This window comes from Phallusia mammillata, chromosome 7 (assembly GCF_965637545.1).
Source record: "Phallusia mammillata chromosome 7, kaPhaMamm4.hap1.1, whole genome shotgun sequence".
NCBI lineage: Eukaryota > Metazoa > Chordata > Ascidiacea > Phlebobranchia > Ascidiidae > Phallusia > Phallusia mammillata.
The window spans coordinates 3,444,751-3,467,616 of NC_137258.1; the positions used below are offsets into that span (position 1 = coordinate 3,444,751).

Genomic DNA, 22,866 nt, shown 5'->3' on the forward strand with positions numbered 1-22,866 from the left:
TTTGGACCAAATATAACCGAACTCAAAACCACCAAATCCGACAAAGTTTGGTCCTTTTGCTTCATATTAGTGACTTTGGCTGGAATTTTCATTTTACCGCCAACAACTTGGCTGTTGATCATCCAGTAAACATCTGGTGGTGGAATTCCATCGAAAGCGCAGGTAAATGTTTGTCTTTGACTAAAAGTATCTGGGACTGTATGGAAAACCAAATATGGACGAACTGCAATTGAAAGAAGTGTTATCATTTCGCATTTTTTCTGCATTTTTAGAAATAATTGCTTGCTGTTGATATTTAACGTGGCTTCAGTTAAGTGTCCGGTATCCAAGAAGTTTTTTGACTGGCAAACGTATTGACCACTATCTTTAATCAGCGGTCCCAGAAAGTACAGACTAGCAGTGCTTTGAAATTCGCCGTTCAAAAACAATTTTTGGTAAGCCTTTGCACTTTGGTGTGTTGACACATTGGTTGAGTTTCTGGGACATATCAATCGTCGTTATAAATAAAAAGGCACTAACAATGTACATGTTTTCAAACCTGCTCCAGGAAACAAAAGGAGTTGGATAACCGAAAGAAGTGCAATTGATATGTGCGGTCTGGTCTTCTTGAATTGTTACATCAGTTGTTGATAGTGATATATTCTCCTTGATTAGAATATATACAACGTGAGCTTAAGTCGCCAAGACAAGGAAATTGTTACCAACCTCTTGCAGTAAATATTGCGGCCACACCCACTGTGTCAACATTTCTTGCTTGGCATCTGTATTTTCCAGCCATTTTGATATCAGTTATATTCAACTTCAGTTGAGAAGTTGATTTGTATTTTCCGATAATCATTTTCGTTTGGTACACTGAAACCTCAGCCGGCGACAATGAGGCCGATTGCCTATTTATAAAACGATTAGAACTACATTATAATAAAGATATTTGCGTTCATACCGTTTCCATTGAGTTTGTGGTCGTGGAAACCCAATAGATTCACAACTGATAGTCAACGCCTCAGGAATTTTAACAATTTTGCTGATTGATGAAATTGAAATGTTTGCGGGAACTGCGAAAAACAAGTGTTTGTAAATGATTTCATCATAAAACGTAACACCTTCCACTTCCAATTACCTTGGATTTGCAACGCCAAGTTAATAGATGAAAGACTATCATTGGTGGTTTGACAAACGTAAAAACCAGATTCGTTGGTATCGGTAATTGTAAAATGAAGTCGGACAGTTTGGGAGTACGTGGTTGTTTCATGTACAGCTGTATAAATACCAGATGACGTTGCTGATCTGGTAATTGGGTTTTTATTCCTACATCAAGGCAAAGTTTAGAAGGCAACGATCGGATCTTTGAGACCAAAGTTGAAATTTGAACATAGTTACAGCACCTTAGCCATGTGACAGTTGGTCTCGGGAAACCATACGAAATGCAATCCACTTGAAAATGTTTTGCCGTCTCAGCCACCACTTTTGACCTTGTAAGTGTTATGTTTGGGGCAACTAAAAGTAAAGTGTAACAAATATAATCATCAAGTACAAGCTTGGAATGTTACAAAAGTATTCAGGGAGTTTTAATTTAAAATTTCATTGGTTTACCTTTCACGTAAATTTCTTTCATCTTTTCCGGTCCAGCCAAGTTTCTTAAAACTCGACATTCATATTTTCCACCCTCAGTAACGTCTTTAAAGTTTAAATTCAGCTGGTTTGTTTGAAAGTAAGTTCCCTGCAAAATGTATTGCCCTTGAAGGCGTTGATTTGATCTGAAACAAATGCTTTTGTGTTGTTGATATTGTAACGTTAGTTAGATATAGATAAACCAACCTTAACCACTGAAGGACCGGTTTTGGATTTCCATACGACGCGCAGATAATCTTTTTAGACACATGTTGTTCCACTGTAACGTTGCTTTGACTCACAGATATGTTCGCTGGAACTATGTAAGTATTAAATTCATGTTTCTAAACTAAATTTTGTATTTGCCAAACATTTGGAACATAGTTTGTGTTATTCATACAGTGGGTGTTTTTTTTTTAAAAAAGAAAACGTTAGTGAATGATGTGCTTACCATAAATTATAAGCGATTTGAACTTTTTAGTGCCAACACCGTTAGTTGCCGTGCATTGGTACTGATCAGCTTGTGATACGTCAAATACTGTGAAATAGAGTCGAACTCGATGTTCGAAATCTCGTTTTCGGACCAGACTTTGATAGTCCGGGAAATTTGAGTTGCCAGTAACAGTTGAACCGTTCCTAAAACATGATTTGGTTCAAACATTTTAACTAAAAAAACAGAAATTAGAAATTAAAGATTTCTATTTTGTAATATATGGTTACGACAAAATTTGAAGCCTGACTGGTATGCTAAACCGACCGCAAGTCTCACTCGGGTTTGAGCTTGGAATCGATTAATATTTTATGTGTATTAAAATTGTTTACATTGAAAAATCTTTTGCCTTATTACTAGTTTTATGGCTATGAAATTTTGTGCGCTTGTGGCTCTAGTCCAGTGGTTCTCAATCTTTTGCGGATCGCGTACCACCTGACAACTTTTTCTATTGCTGCGTACCACCTAAACCCTGTTTAAATAGATGGTTAGCATAATTAGCAATTTCAAAACAATGTCCTAAACACGCGTTTCGCCCAAACCAGGGCTGATCAGTTTTGTCAGTTGAGTTGCAATTTTATATCGGACTTAAATTAGGGATCAGGCTTAAATTCGGTAGTACGTATATCACAGAAATTCACTCGGGTACCACCTGAAAAGTTCTGACGTACCACTAGTGGTACGCGTACCACAGTTTGAGAACCACTGCTCTAGTCGTTCAGACAATCAGTGTGGTTTTGTCTCACTGCAACTACGTCTAAGATAAAGAGACAATGTTTCTAAATTAAATGTTATCTTGATGTTTTCGTTTATAGTGTCGAAACCACGGAGTCGTGGGTGGACTTGTACGCGCAAGGGACTTTATTCGACTTAAACCAGCCAATTGCAAGTATGTTTATCTTTTGTCGAAACTTGTTGGTAATTATCGACAAAGATACCTTTCCCATTTTACGGTTGGTCTTGGAAATCCATACGAATAACATCCAACGGCAATCTTTTGACCATAATTAGCAATGATTGAAGTATGAGTAATCGATATGTCCGCGGATACTATAGGAAATCAAAATAAAACGCTTTATAATACAGTAAACATATAAAAGCGCCAGAAGATACACAAATCAACCTTTCACTTGCAGATTCTTTGTCTTTTCTCCACCTTTAATCCAGTTTGTCGCTTCACAAACATAATTTCCTAATTCAGTATAGTTTCCAACATTTATATACAGCACAGACTGTCCAGCGTAATTGTCCGTTCGACTCGTGACTTGATAAATGTTAGAAGATTTTTTCACCAATGTATCGTTTCTGTAACATAGTCACATATGTGCGATACTGCAATGACTGATTTCTTACACAAAGCTATGTTTTAATAAAAGTGTCTAAAAGCAGATTCCTAAAAACAAACTTTTGAAGGCAGACCGAATAACTAGTAAATGCAATGTAGTAGGCAATACAGCACATGTTACAATTTTGTACCTTTTCCATTTAACCGATGGATTAAGATATCCAGTTGCTGTACAAGTGACAACTTGTATGCTTCCATAAATAACCACAATTTCTTTCTTGTCCAGTGAAAGTTGGACAGATTCTGTAAAGAAATACATTCGATGATGGAGTTAATTTGCATCGCTATCTGCATTTTACGTTTATTTAAAGCCCATTACCTTTCAGTAACAAGGTCACACTCGCCACAGTGCGACATTTGGGATTTTGTCCTGCGATTTCGATTTTTACGTTACCAATGTGAAACGATTGTACGTTGCTCATTCGGTAACTAAATGCATCTCCAATGTAATTAGTTTGGAACGTCACGCGTTGATTATTGTAAATCGCTGAAACGTTGAGAGACTGTGTGTAAAGTTCTGAAATGTTTCCACTTATTGTGATTGAATCGCCGATCTTCGCTGAATAACTCGGTTGAGAAAACGTGATGAGTCTTGTTTCTAAGTAAATAGAAGTATGGTTACACTTATTTAAATCGTTTTGTTAAACAAAAGTATTAAATATCATCATGACAAAAAATAAAAAACACGCTGTCCTAAAAAAGATCTTTAATTTTGGAGGATATCAACCTGTACTATCGCAAATGTAGTTGTTTCTTGCGTCACAGCTACCAGTACCCCATCCCCATTTATTTGATTCTCGTAAAAGTCGAACACACAAACCACTTCCAATATTTCCATTCAACCATGCTCCGTATCCGACGCTTTCCCAATCATCTAAACTCATACCATTTCCATCGAAAAGAATAAAACGTTTTTGTTTAATTAAAATCGATTACGCTATGCTTACTGCATGTAAAATAAAGCAAATACCCTTCAAGGCAGCACTGACCTGACGATGATTTTCGTTCCGCAAACACTGATGCATTCGTCCATTCAAACCTATTTTCATTCGTCCCTCTTCTACTTCCCAAATAGATATCTGTAAGAAATAAATCCTCACTTAAAAGTTTCTGACGCATTTACAAAAACATTGTGATCAGTATCAAGGTCCCCTTACCCTATTCAACAAACTGTGAACTTTATTAAACTTACAAACATTATTGAGGCCGGGCCACATCGTCTTTGCCTTCTTAACAAGTAGGTTGTGTGTTTTCTTATCATGAACACTTGCCAGCGTCCCATTCATATTCATGCATTCACTATTTGCATCATCCCAGCTTCGCTGGTTTGTTGATAACACAAAGACACGACCTTGACATTGAGGTGTGGCAAAAGTCGTACCTGGTAAAAATATTTTCAAACATGATATCTTTGGGTAAAATTATGGAACAAAGCGCTGATTTTCCACGCAACTAAGGCACACATCGAAAAACTGAATGTAAACAAGTATATAGCCCTAACCCCATGTAACTTTTCGAGCTTTTGCATATTAATTACCCTAATGACGAAGTTGCTAAAAAGTACAGATTATACTTACCAATAAAAATACACCACAGATTAAAGCAGACCAAATGTTTCTTCATGATTTAGTTTCGTGCAACTAATGCAACATTTGTCTCAACAAAACAAACGTTTACCAGTCATCTGACAAGCAGAAGCTGTGTGTAATAAAGACGACAACCGCGATGTGTTTTATATCCCAATCAAATGATCTAAATTGGTCGCACTTATTTTCCGTCAGTTGCGCGGTGTCTAAGTTAGTACCACAGAGCTTAGGAAGAAGGAAGTTTTGTGCAGCGCAACGCCTAAGAACGTGCAGCGAGTTGTATTGCTGCAAGATTAATCAGTCCTTTAGCAAAGCTCACAATCAAAGTTGGCGATTTGAGTTGAGTTTATTTCGCTCGGTTTAAGACAACATAGCGATACAATTGCACTAAAACAATAACCAAGCCTGAAATAGCTGCGCAACGTGGAAACGTTATGGAGCGCATAAAAGTAAAGTACACAATTGGTGGATGATAGCCAAACGCGCTACAGCCACACCGTCATTACGGGGCTCACAAGAATGCGAGGTTGGCGCATTGAGAGTAAAAACGACTGGAGGTGGACGTTGGCGGAGCCAGTCAAGCCCCTATAAACTAACCACACGTGTAAACAACCATCTGTTAAAAGTCATCATTTACAACAGAGGTTTATATCCATTTTAACATGTTTTTGAACTCTGTTTGTCTTCTTTACAAACTAAACATGCCCTACCTAAAAATTCCTGCCTTATCAAGTTAACATACAAGCCTATCACATTCAGCCCTTCGCGGTGCATTTAACCCTGTTTACTACAAAACACATGTAGGCTTGGAATGGTCTATATCTGCATTCTCTCACAAGATTAAACATCAGCTTATTTTGTTTTTTGTAGCCTACAAAATGCATTTACCGGTAACTTTATTCAAAAGTATGCTTCCTTTCGCAGCTGCGTAGGACTTCAGGGTATTACTAGTGCCAATTTCTACAAAAACAGACTTGCTAGGTAAAGGGTAAAATTTCCAAGAAATATTTTGTATCCAACTTTTGAAGTAATTGCAAAGCCATTACTCAATCGCTCGTGTTTCACCACCGTTTGCCGATCGTCTGTTTCCTGCAACATAGTAGGTAGGCGACAAAGAAAGATAAAAACATCCAAACAAGTTGTATGCAAATAAGTATGCAAAACACAAACGACCACCAAGTGCAGAAAATTAATCAATTGCTACACTTACTTAGACTTCTCCGAACATAAGACTTCATAAATAATAAAGTTTATGTGCATTCCACAAACGACTGCAAAACACAGGAATTCATAAATTGTTACACTTAAACTTCGCCGAACATAAGACTGATTTTCTCAAACAATACAGTTTATTTTACAACATGGATTAACAACGAAATAAAAAATTAGAAATTTCACAGCGATATAATATAAAAAACGGCAGTAAAAGAAATGACTTCCGCAAAAATATGCACGAAAAGATTTCATACAACATGAAAAAGCACAAATGTCAACATGCACGAACAGTCACAATAAGATATTAAGTAGTTCATTCCAGTAGTTCCAAGTCGTTTTTGCGTGCGGCGTATTAATCTTCTACATGTATAATTTTTGTTCATGACATTTAACTCTATTTTAGGTTCAGATATTTATAGTTGGATATTGCTGGGGTACAAATTAAGCGTCGCAAAAAGGTTTAACAAAACGAAAAAAAAGTGGTAATTTCAATGCTACTGGAAACAGTGCTTACAATAACGACTTTTCGCCTTGTGATGTTACTGGCTTACTGCTATTTAAGACCACGATTATAATGCGGCACTACTAGAAATCCCAAACGGTACATATGGGCTGCACGGACGCACGAATTTGGAACACCCTGATTAGGTCAATAACTCAAAAAAGCGTTTAACTGACAGCTCTATTCTTTGTAAAATTCAATGCATGCTTTGGCCAGGGTGTAACAAGCCTTGTATTGCTCCTAAAAATAAATAAAAACAGTTCAAACGTTTATTTTTCCATGTGTGGCATCACCTAAACGACACTAGGTATCTGTTCAACGGCAAATCTTACCACAGTAAGGTGTATATCGGAAAAAGAGTCGGTGATATTCTTCACTGTTCTGAACACATCGACCATTTTTTCAGCATTGTAGCGAGCTATCAGATTCCAAACAGCACAAAAGACAATGGACCTCGAATATCCAGTTCTAAGTACAACAAAGATTTTAAAACGCACTTAAATGCAACATACAATCGATGTCCATTACCTAGAAAGAACAGCCATGCTATACACAAGCGAATTCATCTGAAGTGACTTGAGCAGTGAAAGAAATTCAATGAAGTGATTGATGTTGTCAGGAATATCATTGTCAGTCCAAGCATCAAATTCCAACAATGTAATGTAAGTCTATTCCCAAAAGACACAAGTTTATATCCATCTTTTCTAGTTTTGTTTTTGAAAATAAATACTGTTACGTCGTTTTTATCAAATAAATTATAATGAACATAAAAATAAAATACTGGGATCAGTTCTGAGAGATCTGCACAGACCAGCGATCACGACACACTTATATACAATTAAATTACGCCAGGCCTAGAAGGCGTAATGCCGAATCAGCCGGCCATTTCCCATACGGCAAGGCATAGGCTAATAACATGTTGTCTGCGGTGGGAGTCGAGGTCACGACAGGAGCCTTTACGGGACTCACGCTATACTAACTGAGCTTCCTAGCCTTACTGGCAAGGCCGTCGAAAGCCGAATCACAAGCAACGTTGCCTGCTTTATATTTTGCACAGGTCAGTTTCGTAGGACCTATCCGTGCTTGTGCTTAAGGCAACGGTGCTTCTGATTTGGCTTTGCCTTGCATTGTTATTCGGTAAGACGCCTTCAATAAGTCTTGCCGTCCATGTTTGTTTAAACCACTGACTCTCAAACACGGCTCTTAGGTCCGCATGCGGCTCCCAACTACTTATTTGGCGGCTCCCACCAAAACTCAGAAAACTATCAAAAATTGCTATTTTAGCTTTCAGGGTAATCTTTAGTGATTTTCTCAAGGTTTTTTTGGCCCTGACAATAAAAAGGTTTGAGAACCACCGGTTAAAACCAAGAACGTTCTACACACGGGGCGCTTTAAGTTGTGTTATATGCAGCCGTTTGCAAACAATATGTAATAATCACCGCGATAAATTTGTGTAAAGTGACAACCGTTGGTACCAGTCGTTACATTTCTATAAAGTTACGCTTTTATTTAACAAATGTGCCTTGAGTGTAGAGTAACAAACCTTTCGTTGTTGATTTGTGTCATCAATAGATATCTTAGCCAATTGAAACTGCCCCTGAGTAGATCCTTTAACAAACTTCATTTTTATTCCACCTTGCACAATCTCCCGCTTTTTCTGGTTTGGCCAAACAAGGACTTTCTGCAAAACAATACACAAATGCATTTTTTTCCAAATTAAAACCAACAAAAGCACAGACCATTGGGTTCTTCAGTATAACGACGAACTCCGTGTTTTCGTGCACTAACGTGCTCAAGAAGTTTTCCACTTCGCCAGCAGTCGGTTCTTCACTGATCATTATACGGTCAGATTGATTGTAAGCCTAAACGAAAAACATGTAACGCAAAAGTAGAAAGCAAAGTAGGAAAACAGGCAAAGTAGTACAGTGCTTCCTTCTTGAATAATCATAATATACGACAAAGAAATAGAAACAACATTAAACAAGAAAAAAATAACAGATTGTTTGCGAAAACAAGCGCGTCTATCAACGCTAACTCGGCAAACTCGAACTGACTGAAACAGAGTCACCTTAGGGCTTAGGAGGTGGATAAATACCCGTGTATTTCATTCATTCATAACCCTTTAAAGCCATTTATCAAAGTGCCCAATCAAATGCCAGTCGAAGTTGGAAGCATTTTATAAGCAACTCGAAACCCACCAACCTCGATCTTATAAACAGATTTTCGGTCATTTCCGACGTTCATGTATGCACTTTCCGCTTCTGGTGATTTGTCTAAATAAAAAAACTGCTGTTTATAAACGACTCGAGTTCCAAAACGTATATGAGTTGTTACATGAGACAGATGTTGAGTTTTGAAACGTTACCAGAGAAGATGCTGACTCATCAAATAATATGCTTAGGTCATTGAATTCTTTTTGGATCTGGTTGGCATCTGGAAATCTGCAACAAACACTATTAGGTAAACAAAATTGCGATTCAAACAAATCACATTTCTACCTTTCAAGCTGGGTCAAATTCGTTTCCTTGAAGGTTGCTGTTTCAACAAGCAGTTTGTGTAGAAACACATATTGGTTCTGCAAAAATAAGTCGTAATCATGATTGATTGTGCAGTATTTGTTATCACCGATTTTTATGGGGTTTACCAACTAAAGTACAAACGATCAATTTTCGCAACCTGCAGATTAAACATATCAGCTATTGCTGCCAGGCATAATATTAGGTTTATAGAGCTCTTCTGGCAAATGTAATGCAGATGAAACATATTAAGTAGATTTTAGCTGTTTTACAGCTACCGATCTACTTACCACATTTTGAACCATATCCATTCTCTGATTACGCATATGAGAAACCGCCTTAAAAACATCAATCGAACCAGATTCGTTTAATTCATCCGTCAAATAATCGAAACCTATGAAAGTTCCTGTTCGTCCAGCCCCAGCACTGCTCAAAGAAAACAATCCTAAAGTCATGAAACGAAAATAACTGACCCCAGTTTGACGTTTACTCACCTGCAGTGAACTATAGTAGGAGTTTCTGTGCGCAAATCGCATTGTAGTTGTGTTTGAGTTTCTTGTACTTCCTTCATAAACCTAACAAGGCCTGTGGTGGTTTGTGGAACTCCGTGGTCGGGCCAAGCTATGAAGTGATATTGTGTAACGATGTATTGCTCCTGAGATAAAAATAGTGCTGTAACAAGTACCAATGTACTTGCCATGTCAAAATGGGTAAAACTTCGCAAAACTCTGCTCTAGCGGAAACAAGTTATTAGGTTTAATGTTTTGGCTATGTGTTTTGGCTAGTAAATGAAGCTTTCCACCTAGTTCTTGGAAACAAACAATTGCTAACAGAATGTTCTTTCCCTACAATTACAGAAAAAATGGCTTTTTCGAGTTGACACATTTGAAAGCTTTTTTAACACTAAACACTTACTATTTCATAAGTACTGTTTGTTTCTTCAACGTTCATTCTTCTGATGACGTAAGAGCCCTTCTTGATGACGTCAATGACGGTGATATTTACTCCCTCGTAGCTTTTGGTTTCATGGACGTCTTCAGGCCAATATCGGGCACATTTCGACTAAAATGTGGTGAATATACACAAAAACGTAATATTTGTAACAGCTTTGGAATAAAAAATGCATAACGGCTTGTTGAATATAACTGATAGAAGATTGAAGAAAATTACCTTTCCCTTCTCCCATAGATTTGCCAGCATAACGATAACTCGAACATTTTGTTCCAATACCATTGTCCAAAAATCACCCACTGTGCTGTCAAGGGGACCTTGGGTTGCGATCCACTTGTTTGGTCGATTGTAACCCTGAAGAGAAAATTTTAACAACGGCAAAGGTGTTTACATTATGACATTAAATTTGAATGTACCAACCTCCACATATGAGGCATTAATGTAATGGTTTTGGTTTCCTTGTGCACCACGGAGAATTACTCGGTTGTTATCATCTGTCATTAAATACAACCGAAAGTTCAGACGTTTTAGTGCTGACTCATGTCAGCGGCTATTAAAAAACTAGTAACATACACTTTGATTTTTGGGTGTTTCTAGCCTGTTTGAGCCTTTTGCCTTTGGATGCTACAGTATCAGTTACGATAGGAAACTAATATTAGTATGTAGGATTTGTAACAAGTAGGCAACTTAAGATAATGACTTACATGGTGTTATGTTCTTGTATCGGTTTTTCTTAGCATTCGTTGATGCTGTTGTGTTTTCATACACACTTGCATTGTTGATCGATTCATCCTTGATTGTCTGCAAACGTCAAATGATGACTAAGCATAAGATAATTGCTTACTAAGCACATCGCAAAAGGGTTACAACAAACATCCACTAAATCTTTAAAATTCGGTACTAATTTTGGCTTCAAACAGGTCAAATAGAGTGAACAAGGCACACTATTCACGGTTTTGAATAATCTGAGCAAAAAATCGGAGCCAGTACATTTGTGTACTTGTCGAAACGTAGTTATGTTCTACACAAATGTACTGGCTCTGATTTTTTTTGCTCAGAGTGAACAAGAATCCGTAATCGTAAAAAACCTCAATATAGACAAATAGTGTGTGAAATAGTCAATTAAATTAGAACAAGTTATTTGCAGCACATACTTAGTTAGGTGCATTAAAAAAGAAAATGACTTTTAGTGGGTGTTTCTGGTGAATCTACACAGCTCGTGGCCGCCCTGGGGAGCCCTGGGCCCTAGCTGAGAACCCCTGACTTACGAAGTGTTTAACAGATTGCAACATGCAGTTGACTTTGTGCATAATTGCATATGGATATAATACGACACTTCACGTTAGTTTTAAATAAAGCGGCACATAGTAGATTGCACACTTTACTGATGCCTGTACAGGAAGCGTTCATATGACTAAGTCAACTACGTAACAGGAATAAGGGGACAAAGCGCAGCAACTTTACCACCGATAAGTTGCTACGCGAAGTACAATGTATTTCAGTGTTTAAACAAACAAAGTGTTTCAAAAAACGAGGCAAATTAACACTGCAGGTCTGTAGCTATATCATAGTGTCAAAGAGCACACCTAAATGTGTTGTAAAACGCCATCGTGTTGTAAAACGCCATCGACAACATGTATCATGAAACAAAAACAAAGAGTTGCCAGCATTAGATCAACCACAAAGTAAAAAGGTTGTTACTTTGTTTGACTTATTACTCATCCTTGCATTGAATCGCAAACCATATGGCAATGTAGATTACGCATTGGTGTGTTGCAACATAAATTGAATGAGTAATGATTATTTCCTGTTGTCTTAAAGCCGAATGTATTATGTCAGACAATAAGGAAGCAGTTTCACGTACTTTAAACTGTGATTTTAAAGTCTTGTGGTCGCTCTTTGAGCTATCGATGTAGAAGTCCACAAGATAAAACCTCAAAATCTTCGTGTTGCTTTCCGCAGATTCAACAAGAACGTCTATAATTTTCAATTAAGTGTTGGTAATACTAATTACATATTAGTATTACGCAAAAATACATAAAACAAGCTAGTCTGCCTTTTAAGTTTTCTTTACGGATAAGGGAACATAACAAGTTTATCCATACAAAATTAGCATTCAATTCTCGGTTGTATATCACCATTTCTAGTTGTTTTTGTTTACTATTTTTAATGAAAATAGAGTTGCATAAAACGTTTTGCAACGTTTTAGTTAGAGATTTGTTTACCGTACAAGGACAGTAATGTCTTGAAAGCATAATCATGGAAAATCGGTTCAAACTCGTGTGACGAACCTGTGTTTGACAGTGGCATATGTTGTGAACTTTTACGTCGCATCACAGTGTCTCCTCTTGCAGCACCAGGTGATTTTCTATGTGAAATCCATCTTCTCACTTGCTCTCTTTAGCATAACAAACTTATGTTTTAACACAGCTTTCATGAAATTGCATTAAACTAAGTCAAATGAAATTTCCTTACCTGTAAACGCCGCAAAGTATGAAGACAATTACAAGCAAAAGAAAAATCGATGATGGTGCGGCGATTGCAGCGAGAGGCAGGGCGTCAGGAGCTACAATAAAATAACTTTAAAAAAGTGCCTTGGCTTATACATAACCATGAGTGTATATTTTATGTAATATAACAAGCAAAGTATACTCATAAAACCTCATGCAAGATTTTTCTCATCAACTTTTGGCAAACATTTTTTGGCAACAACATTTGTTAAAACTTTACAATATACTTCAAAAGGTGACTTACTCTCCGAGTTTAGGGAAGCTCTGCATTCTCCGCCAACTTTGAACACCGTATTGCGACAATGCGTTGTGATTGGTTGAAACGTGGCAAATAGTTGTTGATTTAAACCAATCATCTCGCTGTGTTTTGATGCATTCGGAGACAAAGTCACTTCGGTCCAATTGTTTTGATCAGCAGTGCTTCCAATTTGCGTTTTTAAGTAGCGCAGCTGCAAAATGTATGTAAATCTTGTAATATGTAACATGCACCAGCGCACTGAATAAAATATTATTCAATTGTGTAATATATTCAATTGTCAACTGTAACAGACATATGCTTCACGGTTTTTAATGTCAGTTTGCGCTAGAGTTTTAATATACCTTGATCCCACTAATGACACTTGTTATATTTTCAGGGATATTAATTGCGATTTCACAAACTTCTGCCTTCAGTGACATTTGAGCGCTGACGTCACGAAAAATACTTGACGTTACTGCAGAGGTTGCGGGAGCATTGATTTTCCAAACTTCCGGAAACAATTGTATCTAAACAGAGCATTGTTGTGATATTGAGTTTAACCGATCTATTATAATCAATACCCACGGATACATCATAGGAAGCGTCTGAAGTCAAATTTCCGACTATACTTGTGTATATGTGGTTGTTTGTTGCAGTTTGTGTGACAAGTGTACTGGTATTAATAGAGTAGTTGGAATTCACAGCTGTTACGATGTGAGATATTGATCCGTTGTTACCAGTAATGTCTTTCCATTTCACTGTGATTCGATCGGGGTAGCAATTACTTGTACCAAGAACTTTAATCGCTGTTGATAAATGACATCAATTAAATTGTTAGTCACGGGGTCTATACGAAAACGTGAATAACATAAAACAGTTTTTACTGAAAACGATCGAAAATGCCATTGTGTGGAGTTACCCATACAAAATAGTTTTATACTCATTTATGTGTTGGTAAAATATTATAAAAAGTACACCTGAAAATACGCATATGAACTGATTTTTCATCGTACAGTTCCGTGTGTTAACTGATTGTGTTTTTATATTGAAGGCAATACAATCATCTCCTCTATTGGATGTCATGTTTTCTGTTGTAAAACAACAAGCGTCTGATTTCAAAAAGGGGCGATTTTCTAGTAACTTACCTTGCAGCCATGAAACATTAACATCAACTTCATTAAGTAAGGAGCTGCTGTTTAAAATGTACAACGTGGGCAAGACACCACCAATGGATTCACAATACTTCTTGGCAATGAAGAAATCAAGTGTTGCATTGGGTTTAGTAAAATATGTTCCATTAGCGAAATGAAGGTCTGAAAGCATTAAGAGGTATAGTTATACCAAGAGAAAAGGATTTCTCTCTATCTGAAGTACGGGGAACTTTAGGAAGTAACTATGTCACGAATTTGTTTTTCTTATGATTACCTGCATTCATTTTTATTGCTCTTTGTTTTGATTGTGCAAAATTTTCGGACCAACACCCAACTGTCGAATTGGGACCAAATATTAATGAACTTGAAACCAGTAATTCGGATTTGATTTGATTGTCTTCTTTCAGGTTTGTGATCTGAGTTTGTGCAATCGATTCGTTTCCAATATGACGTCCATTAATGCTCCAATAAACAGTTGGAATGGGATCTCCAGTAAAAGCACACGTAAACGTTTGTGATTGGCTAAAAGTGGGTGGCGCACCAACAAAGGAAACATATGGACCAACTAAAAAGACATAATGTTGAATTTATGCAAATTATTTCAATATGTTTAAATTAGTTCTGTTTACCACCTTACACGTTTGCGCTAGCAGTAGATCCGGCTCCTACAGTGTTGCAAGTATATTCCCCACTGTCATCGATTGTGGGTCGGTAAAAATTTAACGACGATGTTATTTGGAAATCGGTGGCTTTGACAAGTCTTTGATACACCTTATTTGAGACGTTCAATGAAACATTGTACGAACGTCTGTTAAAAAGCATACTTGATGTAACAGGCACTCTAAAATAACAACATGCCAATCTTAAATTATAGATAGCAAGTAGGTAAGTAAACGACATAATTTGGAATTATAGGAGAATGTTCTATCCTGTATATGTAAGAATACCACGGAGAATCGTTTACAACTTTACAAAACAAATTACTTCATCGTTCGCGTTACAATAATCTTACCTGGTCCAATAAACACCCATAGCGGGAAATCCCAAATAAGTGCAATTTATGCTTGAAATTATTTCTTCTAAAACCGTTAACTCGGTAGTTGATAAGTATGTGTTAGGCTTCACTACAAAACAGTACATGTGTATTATAAACAAGACAAAATGAAGAGTCACATATATGATAAGTCAGCAAATAAATGTATATCTAGTAAGCAAACTGTATCTAACCTTCTGCTATAAAGACAGCATAAACACCTCTAGTATCTATGTTTGTAGCCTGGCATGTGTAGTTTCCAATTTGTTCAATTGATGAAATATTGAAGAACAACTTGGATATTGATTTGTATTCGCTAATATTGGTTTTCTGTTGGTATATCGGGTCTATGGGGAATGAACTAACTGGACTTCCATTCCTAAACAAACATTGCATTAAAAGTTTGGAACAGTAAGTGATACACAAATCATAATACCGTGTCCATTCTAACTTTGGTCGTGGAAATCCATAAGATTCACAATCGATCACGAATTCATCAGGAATTGTTGCAGCTTTGCTGGTTGACGAAATTGAAATATTGGCGGGCACTACGAAAAGTTAACAGTAGCACACATATTTAAACTGGATTTTAAACTACTAAATCACGAACCTTGGACTTGCAATGTCATTTTCCTAAATGTACCACCAGCATCAATAGTAGTTTGACAAACGTAAACACCAGATTCCACGATACTGTTAATGGTAAAATAAAGTCGAACAGTTTGAGAATAATTTCCTGTCGTGTGTAAAGCTTCATAAATACTAGATGCTGTTGTTGACCCAGTAATTTGGTGTTTATTCCTGCATCAACATAACGCTCATTATGTTAATACGGGGCACAACTCTGTATTTACAACACCTTAGCCACGTAACAGTCGGTCTGGGAAAGCCGAAAGAAATACAATCCACTTGATAATGTTGTGTAAAATTCGCAACCAATTTTGCTTGGGTAAGCGTTATATTTGGAGCAACTTGAAAGTATAAACAAAAACCGTTATTGCGTTTAACTAATACTTGATGGTCGTGTATTTTTTTTTACCTTTTACGTAAATCTCTTTTACTTTCTTCGGCCCAGCCAAGTTCGTTAACACTTGACATTCATATACTCCACCGTCCGTAACGTCTGTATTGTTTAGATTTAGTTCGAGTGTTCTGAAGTAAGTTCCCTGTGAAATAACTGCTTGTCGGATGATCGTCGTTTTGGTCGAAATTTCAAGGTTTTTACCTAATCTGAAACAGCGGTTAATATTACTGGTTAAGTATAGAGTTCAGAAGATTTAAACAAACCAACCTGTACCAACGAGTTACAGGAAAAGGGTTTCCATACGATGTGCAGTAAACTGTTGTCGCCAGGTATTGTTCTACCGTTATGCTGCTTTGTGTAACAGATATATTTGCAGGTACTTCAATAAATACCAATTTAATTGAAATAACACGTACAAGATGAAGAAACAAAACCCTTTATTTGTTAGTTTATTTTGTTACTTGCCATACAAAGTGAAATTCCTTATTTGTTCTTCTCCAACACTGTTACTTGCAATGCATTGATATTCTCCAGTTTGCGAGACGTCACTGATGTTCAAGTATAGTCGAACAAGATATTCAAATCGTTTGTTACTTACAATGACAAAATATACCGGGAAATTGGAGTTTCTGGATACGGTCATCCTGTTTCTAAAATGTAAAACATGGTAAAATTTCCACACAAATTATCCGTAATAATGTAACAATTACACATAATAGGTTGAAGTTAATTGTTGTAAACCTGATTAGAGCAAAACCTGGAGCATCATATCTACTATCTTGACCAAACATACCCATACACACAGCCAACAGGTAATAAAATACGAAACTTGGTAAAGTAATACGCAAAAATGTTAAAACTAATCTGTAAATTGAGCTGATTTTTAAAACTATGCAATACACTTTACACAATGCGACATAAAGGTAACAACTCTGTCAATATGAATCTATACCTTTTCCACGTAGCGCTGGGTCTTGGAAATCCATAGGATACACAATCAACTGATGTTTGTTCAAAGTAATTGCCGATAATCGAAGAATGCGTTGTTGTTATATTTGCTGGCACTAAAGCAAGTTATGTATTAAATGTAAGGTCATTGGAACTCGTACAAACGTGTAAACGAACCATTAACATTTAAAGTCCTCGTTCTTTCTCCACCACCATCCCAGTTTGTGGCTTCACAAGCATAATCCCCAGATTCAGCAACTTCACCAACAGTTATTCGAAGCACAGATCGTCCAGTGTAAGTGCTTGGTTGACTCATCGTTTGGTAAATGTTATTAGAAAAAGCCAAAGGGACTGATGCTGTGTTTCTTAAATTAAATGAAAACTTGTCACAAAGTATGATAAAAAATAAAGCAAGCTGGTTGTCCCTGTGAATTTAGAATTATTTTACCTCAGAGGTTGATTTAACCAGTACGTGGTTGTTGAGGTAAAATGTAATGTCAAGACGCACGTGATTATCGATATACCCTGCCGTGCTTCATTTTTACTTTAAAGCAGCGATAAAGGAACAAAAAGTTTAACGTTACAAAATGTTTTACACACACATATTGCCTTGGTTATTTAATGTTTCAATGTTTCTGTCAACTTCTACGCAAACATGTAACATAAACAATCACGCAAATAATCAATTTGAAAACAAGAATAAGCCTATAAATACAGGCACTAATTCTATAAAAAAAGCATATTCAAGGAATCTGACTTTTTCGCAACAAAAATGATAGGGCGATTCAAACATTTAAAAATTACCTTTTCCATTGCACTAATGGGTTGAGATATCCAGAACCTGTACAAGTGATAACGTTATGTGCACCGTAAGTTGCCACAATCTCATTTTGGTCCAGCGAAAGTGTAAGGGATGCTGCAAATGTTCATACTTTATTTGTTCTGTCCAAAATTTTAAATTTATAAACAAAACTGGTTACCTTCCATCAATGTCACAGTTGCCACGGTTTGGCAAAAAGTGGTTTTGCCAACAATTTCGATATGAATATTGCCAAAATGTGATGATGTCACACTGGTTATTGAGTAACTAAAAGTGGTTCCTTTATAATTAGTTTGCAGTTGTACTCGTCGATTATTGTTGTAAATAGCCGTGACGGTTAGAGGTTCCATGAAATGTTCTGATATGGTTCCGCTAACTGTGATCGAGTTTCCAGTCTTTGCAATGTAACTTGATTGAGAAAATGAAATAATTCTTGGTTCTAGACGAAAAAGTATTACATTGTTTATGCAAATGTTGCAAGTACTTAATTGTGTACGACAGTGGTTCTCAACCGTCGGTCCGCGTCAACTTTCCTGCTGGTCCGCCAAATTTTATATCTTAATTTTAAATTTTTCTCAAAAAAACGCGTTTAACACGTATGATATCAAACAGCCAGTAGCAAACTTATCATTAAATTGAATTTCTCTTACTTCTTTGGAATTGCATAATTTTGTCATAATTGCATTCTGGGTTGATTTTGAAAGTCCACCGGTCCGCAGACTTAAAAGGTTGAGAACGACTGGTCTAGGTTATGTTAACCAAGTATATAACATTACAATTCAGGTGGACTCGGACGAGCCTAGTAAACAAATTTTTGTCATAAACATTTAAATCAATTATCTGGTTGTTTTCATCCCCAAACATCAACAAGTGCAAAGTTACATGCTACACTGCAAAATATGCCTTTTCGTAGTTTCTTATAACTTTATTATTTCGCATCACAAACCGTTTCCATAAGGGTGGCCGAGGTTATTAAGTTACAACTTGATCCACAAACCTTCTCTTTCACAAATAAAATAATTTTGGTTGCTGCAACCATTAGTAATCCACCCCCATCTACTTTCTTCTTTAGCGAGTACAACGCACAAACCACTCCCAACACTGCCACCCATCCACGCTGTGTATCCAACGTTCGTCCAATCTTAAAAAAATACCAAAGTTAGAACTATCTGATACCAGATTGCCATATGACGATACACATTCCGAAAACAATGCTACTACAACGAGCAAAAGTTTTATCACGTTTGCAAATAAACTTTTTGGTTTCGTGTAAACAGGGGTAAAGTCACCAACCCACAACTAATTAAAACTGCTATAAGGGACCTAAACAGTAGCAAAATACAGTAAATCTTTCGTTGAAAAACTCTGTTTACCCACCAGTTGTAGATGAAGTTCGACGGGTAAATACTGTTCCATCCCGCCATTCAAAAGTATTATCATTGTTGTCATTTCTTCTACCTCCCAACCAAGCATCTTAAACAAACAAGTATCAGATGAATCTATTCAGTGCCCCAGAGCAGTGGTTCCCAACCTTTTTTTGTCGCGACCCGAATATTCCCAAAATTTCGTTTTGTGGTTTCTCGCGACCCATAGACATACACATTCTTACTATTTGGGTTGTATTTTTGTTCGTAAATCAGAAAAGCTTTTCGAAAATTACTGCCCCAGTTTGAAAAATCAAACAATATCATTCGTTTGTGTCAACTTTCAACCAACTTGGAGCTGGTTCAAAGCATTATCAGCCAAACAACGCTTAACAGTGATCTCACACAAACATTATGACGTCACAAACAGAATTAATCACTATCACGCCAAATTGTCATGAAACTATAATTGGGCAACAATTTATAGCCATAGGAAATAAAAAATAACGCTACGTAACGAAGTCAAAGAGTAGATGGTTTTAATGTCACAAAAACAGGAGACCTAATAGAATTTACAGGCGACCCAACTTTGGGTCGCGACACATAGGTTGGGAAACACTGTCCCAGAGATCCAAGGACATTATACTTAATCGTCCATATAGCACCGATGATTGTAATCACCAAACAATTAACAAAATCAGATGTTTAACAAATGATACCGATCCTTTTTTTGCAATTATGTCGTACATTGGTGCAAAATTTCACATTTATACTAATCTTTTCAATTTTTCTGTGGTTTTGAGCAGTTTAAAGGCAATGCCAAGTTCTTAACTACACACAACAGTATAATTATATATATTTAGGCTACAGCAGTGGTTCTTAAACTTTTTCACGTTTTTTTTTCAAAACGGTCCCTTTGCCATTAATTTGAGGGCTCGCAGTCCTTTAGCTGGAATGTGTATTTCAGAAAACGAAAGTTTTTTTGCAGGATTTTAGCTAGTTACACAAAATTGCGCTTAACAATGATTCAAAGACAGCTTGTGACATCACAGATTAGACAAAAATTACGATTGTGGGCGAACAACTGCATTTTTGTTAGTTGCATGCAATAAAGCCCATTGTTTAGTAATAGGGGCGGTCGATTCTCAATTCTACTTTGATTTAAAGTGATTCAGTGGCACTAACTGACGCCAAATAAGATTTTGAAGATAATAATTTAAGTATGCCTGATACAAGCGAGTGAAGCAACGCCATATGGCAGTGAATTTTACTTACTAATGTTTTCGGTCCCATACTGTTGCTGTGCTTTGTCAATGAGAAGGTTTTGTGTTTCCACGTGTTTAATGCTAACCAACATTCCTTTGATTTCATTGTCGTTACATCGGTCTCTTGCATCGCCCCACGTTTTGGGGTTGCCAGATAATGAAAACCGACGTCCCTGACACGCAGTAGCTGCAACTAAAACAAATTGTCGGTACAGCTACATTCTACAATAACTTAAAACACTCGAGGTTTCCCATTATCAACCATATTTACGTCAATTAAGAGCAACAAAACACATAATTAAATTTCAGTTTGGTCTCGATATAAAGTTTGTTTAGTATCATTACTAACCTTATTATTAAGGTAATAGCATTTGTTGAAATTGTAGGGTAAGTTAATTTTATCAAGCTAACAACGAAATTATCAAGCTACAAAAGTACAACAAGCACAAGCAACAGTTCGGCTACTTCCTCGTATCGAAGACATGTATAGCTCCAAACAGAGCAAACAAAATAAAAAATGCACTAAAAGACCAACTCATATTTCAACGCCTCACCATGCAGACCACATTTATACTTGTGCTTCCTTGTATCAAACACCTCATTGTGCATGAGATTAAATGTTTCATCACATGCCAAGAATGCCGGAAGGATGATGTATGCCCACCTGAAGTACGTAATACTGTAATATGTAATACAAATACTACAGAGTTACAGTTCACTTTGCTTGTCTTTTGACTTTTGGAATAAAATTTGATTAAAATGAGTGCCCCTACAATAAGTTATGCAATACAATAAGGGCGCGCTCAAACCTGCGTAAGTTTGTTTGTTTCGTTTTTCTGTCTGGCTTCGCGCTTGCATGATTTCGAGCGATCGCTTACCGAGCGTTTTTTTTTAATGCGAGTCAAGCAGTTGAACCTGTGCAGAACGGTTTGTGTTATCACTTTGTACGGGTTTGCGATTTGAAAAGTTGGTTAATTTAAAAGCATTTCTGATGGAACGCTTTTTGCTTAAAATTTAATTATTTATCAGCATCACATAGTTAAGATAGAATGTTTTGTTTGTTGTGTTTGAATATTGTAATAAAGTGCATTTAAATAACCAATGTTCGTACTTTCTAAGTTTCTACCCAGTACAGGAGACTACATGTTATGAAAACATAAAAATCACGTCGAGCATTTAATTCAGCAAATTAGCATGGCATCGAAAATCGCAGTGTAAACGGTACGGTTTGCAAGGTAAGGGTAGTTTGGGCGCCACTAAGCATAGTGTAAATGAGATTTAAGTCATACCAAAAAGGTTTATAGAGTAGTTGAGACATTAAATCACTTCCGTTTCACACACATTTCAAACTATTTCTCGGACATTGAGGTTAAAGATTATGCAATAACGATCAATGCAGTTTAAGGCTAGGCGAATAGTTAAATAAACTCGTACCGTATTTATTGGATTGTAAGTCTCGGCTTATAAAGTTTTCTACTAGTGATGGGACGAGTACCCGGTACTCGGTATCGAACGATTTCAGTGGTATCGATACTCTTACTCGGTATCGAAATATTTTGTCTCAGTTTTCGATACCAACGTGCGAATACCGAAGGCCGATTTACACCATAAGAATACGGGCAACTTTATGCCAATATTAGCTTCCGACAGCACAAAATTGGAAAAAAAAGTTCCACAAGTTTACGTATATCTTTTTCGCTATCACGTGGCGACTACATTTTTCGGCATGTGTGTGTGCCTCCCGACCATGGCAGATAAATTAGACAGTGATATACAACTAACTACACTAAAGTACTCGGTAATGATACTAGGTACTCGGTATCGAAGGTATATACATGTGGTCCTCGTACTCGGTATCGGTACTCGCTCCAAAACCTGGCATCGTCCCATCACTATTTTCTACCTTACCGTTTGTGCGGTTTACAATCGATGGCGACTTACAATACTTTATGACACCTTATCATGCGGCGAGTACAGCGTACAGCTCCACAGCTTTGATTAGTAAAAAAAGCTTTGAAGAGAATACATTACCACCGCTGCGAGAAAACGCAGGAACTACCAACGATCAAGCAGGTATTATAATGGCATTCAAAGAGCAAGGTAAATGTCATATGTCATCAAGTGTTAATACACCTTTATCATTGTCTAACCCAATTATGAAACACATTCCACACCTAAAGAATGGTTTATTGTACAATGCCTAAAACATAGCTCTACTTTGCTGCAACAACTATTTTATTCACATAGTTGTGTGTCTTTACCAATAGAATCAAAAATGTGACAACATTTGCATGGGCAAA

General features: G+C 36.8%; 1 protein-coding gene and 1 pseudogene across 2 annotated transcripts; both read right to left on the bottom strand.

Annotated features, from left to right (window-relative positions):
• Positions 1 to 697: 697 nt before the first annotated feature.
• LOC145237716 (hemicentin-1-like) lies at positions 698 to 4,729 on the bottom strand. Its single transcript, XM_080100683.1, has 13 exons — positions 4,636 to 4,729; positions 4,433 to 4,522; positions 3,763 to 4,041; positions 3,575 to 3,686; positions 3,222 to 3,403; positions 3,037 to 3,148; positions 2,060 to 2,244; positions 1,816 to 1,927; positions 1,591 to 1,754; positions 1,383 to 1,494; positions 1,118 to 1,305; positions 941 to 1,052; positions 698 to 887 (listed from the first exon to the last, which is right to left on the bottom strand). The coding sequence occupies exons 1-13, from the start codon at positions 4,727 to 4,729 to the stop codon at positions 698 to 700; spliced, it is 1,932 nt and encodes a 643-aa protein (XP_079956809.1).
• A 1,179-nt stretch (positions 4,730 to 5,908) lies between these two features.
• LOC145238306 (uncharacterized) lies at positions 5,909 to 21,217 on the bottom strand (annotated as a pseudogene). The gene is made up of 39 exons (XR_013862094.1): positions 21,121 to 21,217; positions 20,577 to 20,759; positions 19,315 to 19,410; positions 18,935 to 19,078; positions 18,098 to 18,376; positions 17,922 to 18,033; positions 17,295 to 17,482; positions 17,122 to 17,233; positions 16,635 to 16,819; positions 16,437 to 16,548; positions 16,185 to 16,375; positions 16,005 to 16,116; positions 15,756 to 15,946; positions 15,582 to 15,693; positions 15,367 to 15,524; positions 15,125 to 15,236; positions 14,745 to 14,920; positions 14,387 to 14,677; positions 13,939 to 14,274; positions 13,547 to 13,767; positions 13,324 to 13,488; positions 12,968 to 13,172; positions 12,689 to 12,779; positions 12,505 to 12,611; positions 12,078 to 12,190; positions 10,918 to 11,014; positions 10,634 to 10,707; positions 10,433 to 10,567; positions 10,178 to 10,324; positions 9,757 to 9,917; positions 9,553 to 9,688; positions 9,245 to 9,321; positions 9,081 to 9,187; positions 8,949 to 9,019; positions 8,486 to 8,608; positions 8,290 to 8,427; positions 7,275 to 7,414; positions 7,079 to 7,214; positions 5,909 to 6,986 (listed from the first exon to the last, which is right to left on the bottom strand). The product of XR_013862094.1 is annotated as an uncharacterized LOC145238306 (transcript).
• Between the last annotated feature and the right edge of the window lie 1,649 nt (positions 21,218 to 22,866).

What these genes read in the sequence shown, in the direction of transcription:
- LOC145237716 (XM_080100683.1), bottom strand. Translation starts at nt 4,729, where the DNA reads ATGAATGGGACGCTGGCAAGTGTTCATGATAAGAAAACACACAACCTA. An exon ending in AAAGAATCTGCAAGTGAAAG is followed by an intron (nt 3,149 to 3,221) that starts GTTGATTTGTGT and finishes GATTTCCTATAG; the next exon opens with TATCCGCGGACATATCGATT. An exon ending in CCAACTGTCACATGGCTAAG is followed by an intron (nt 1,306 to 1,382) that starts GTGCTGTAACTA and finishes GCCTTGATGTAG; the next exon opens with GAATAAAAACCCAATTACCA.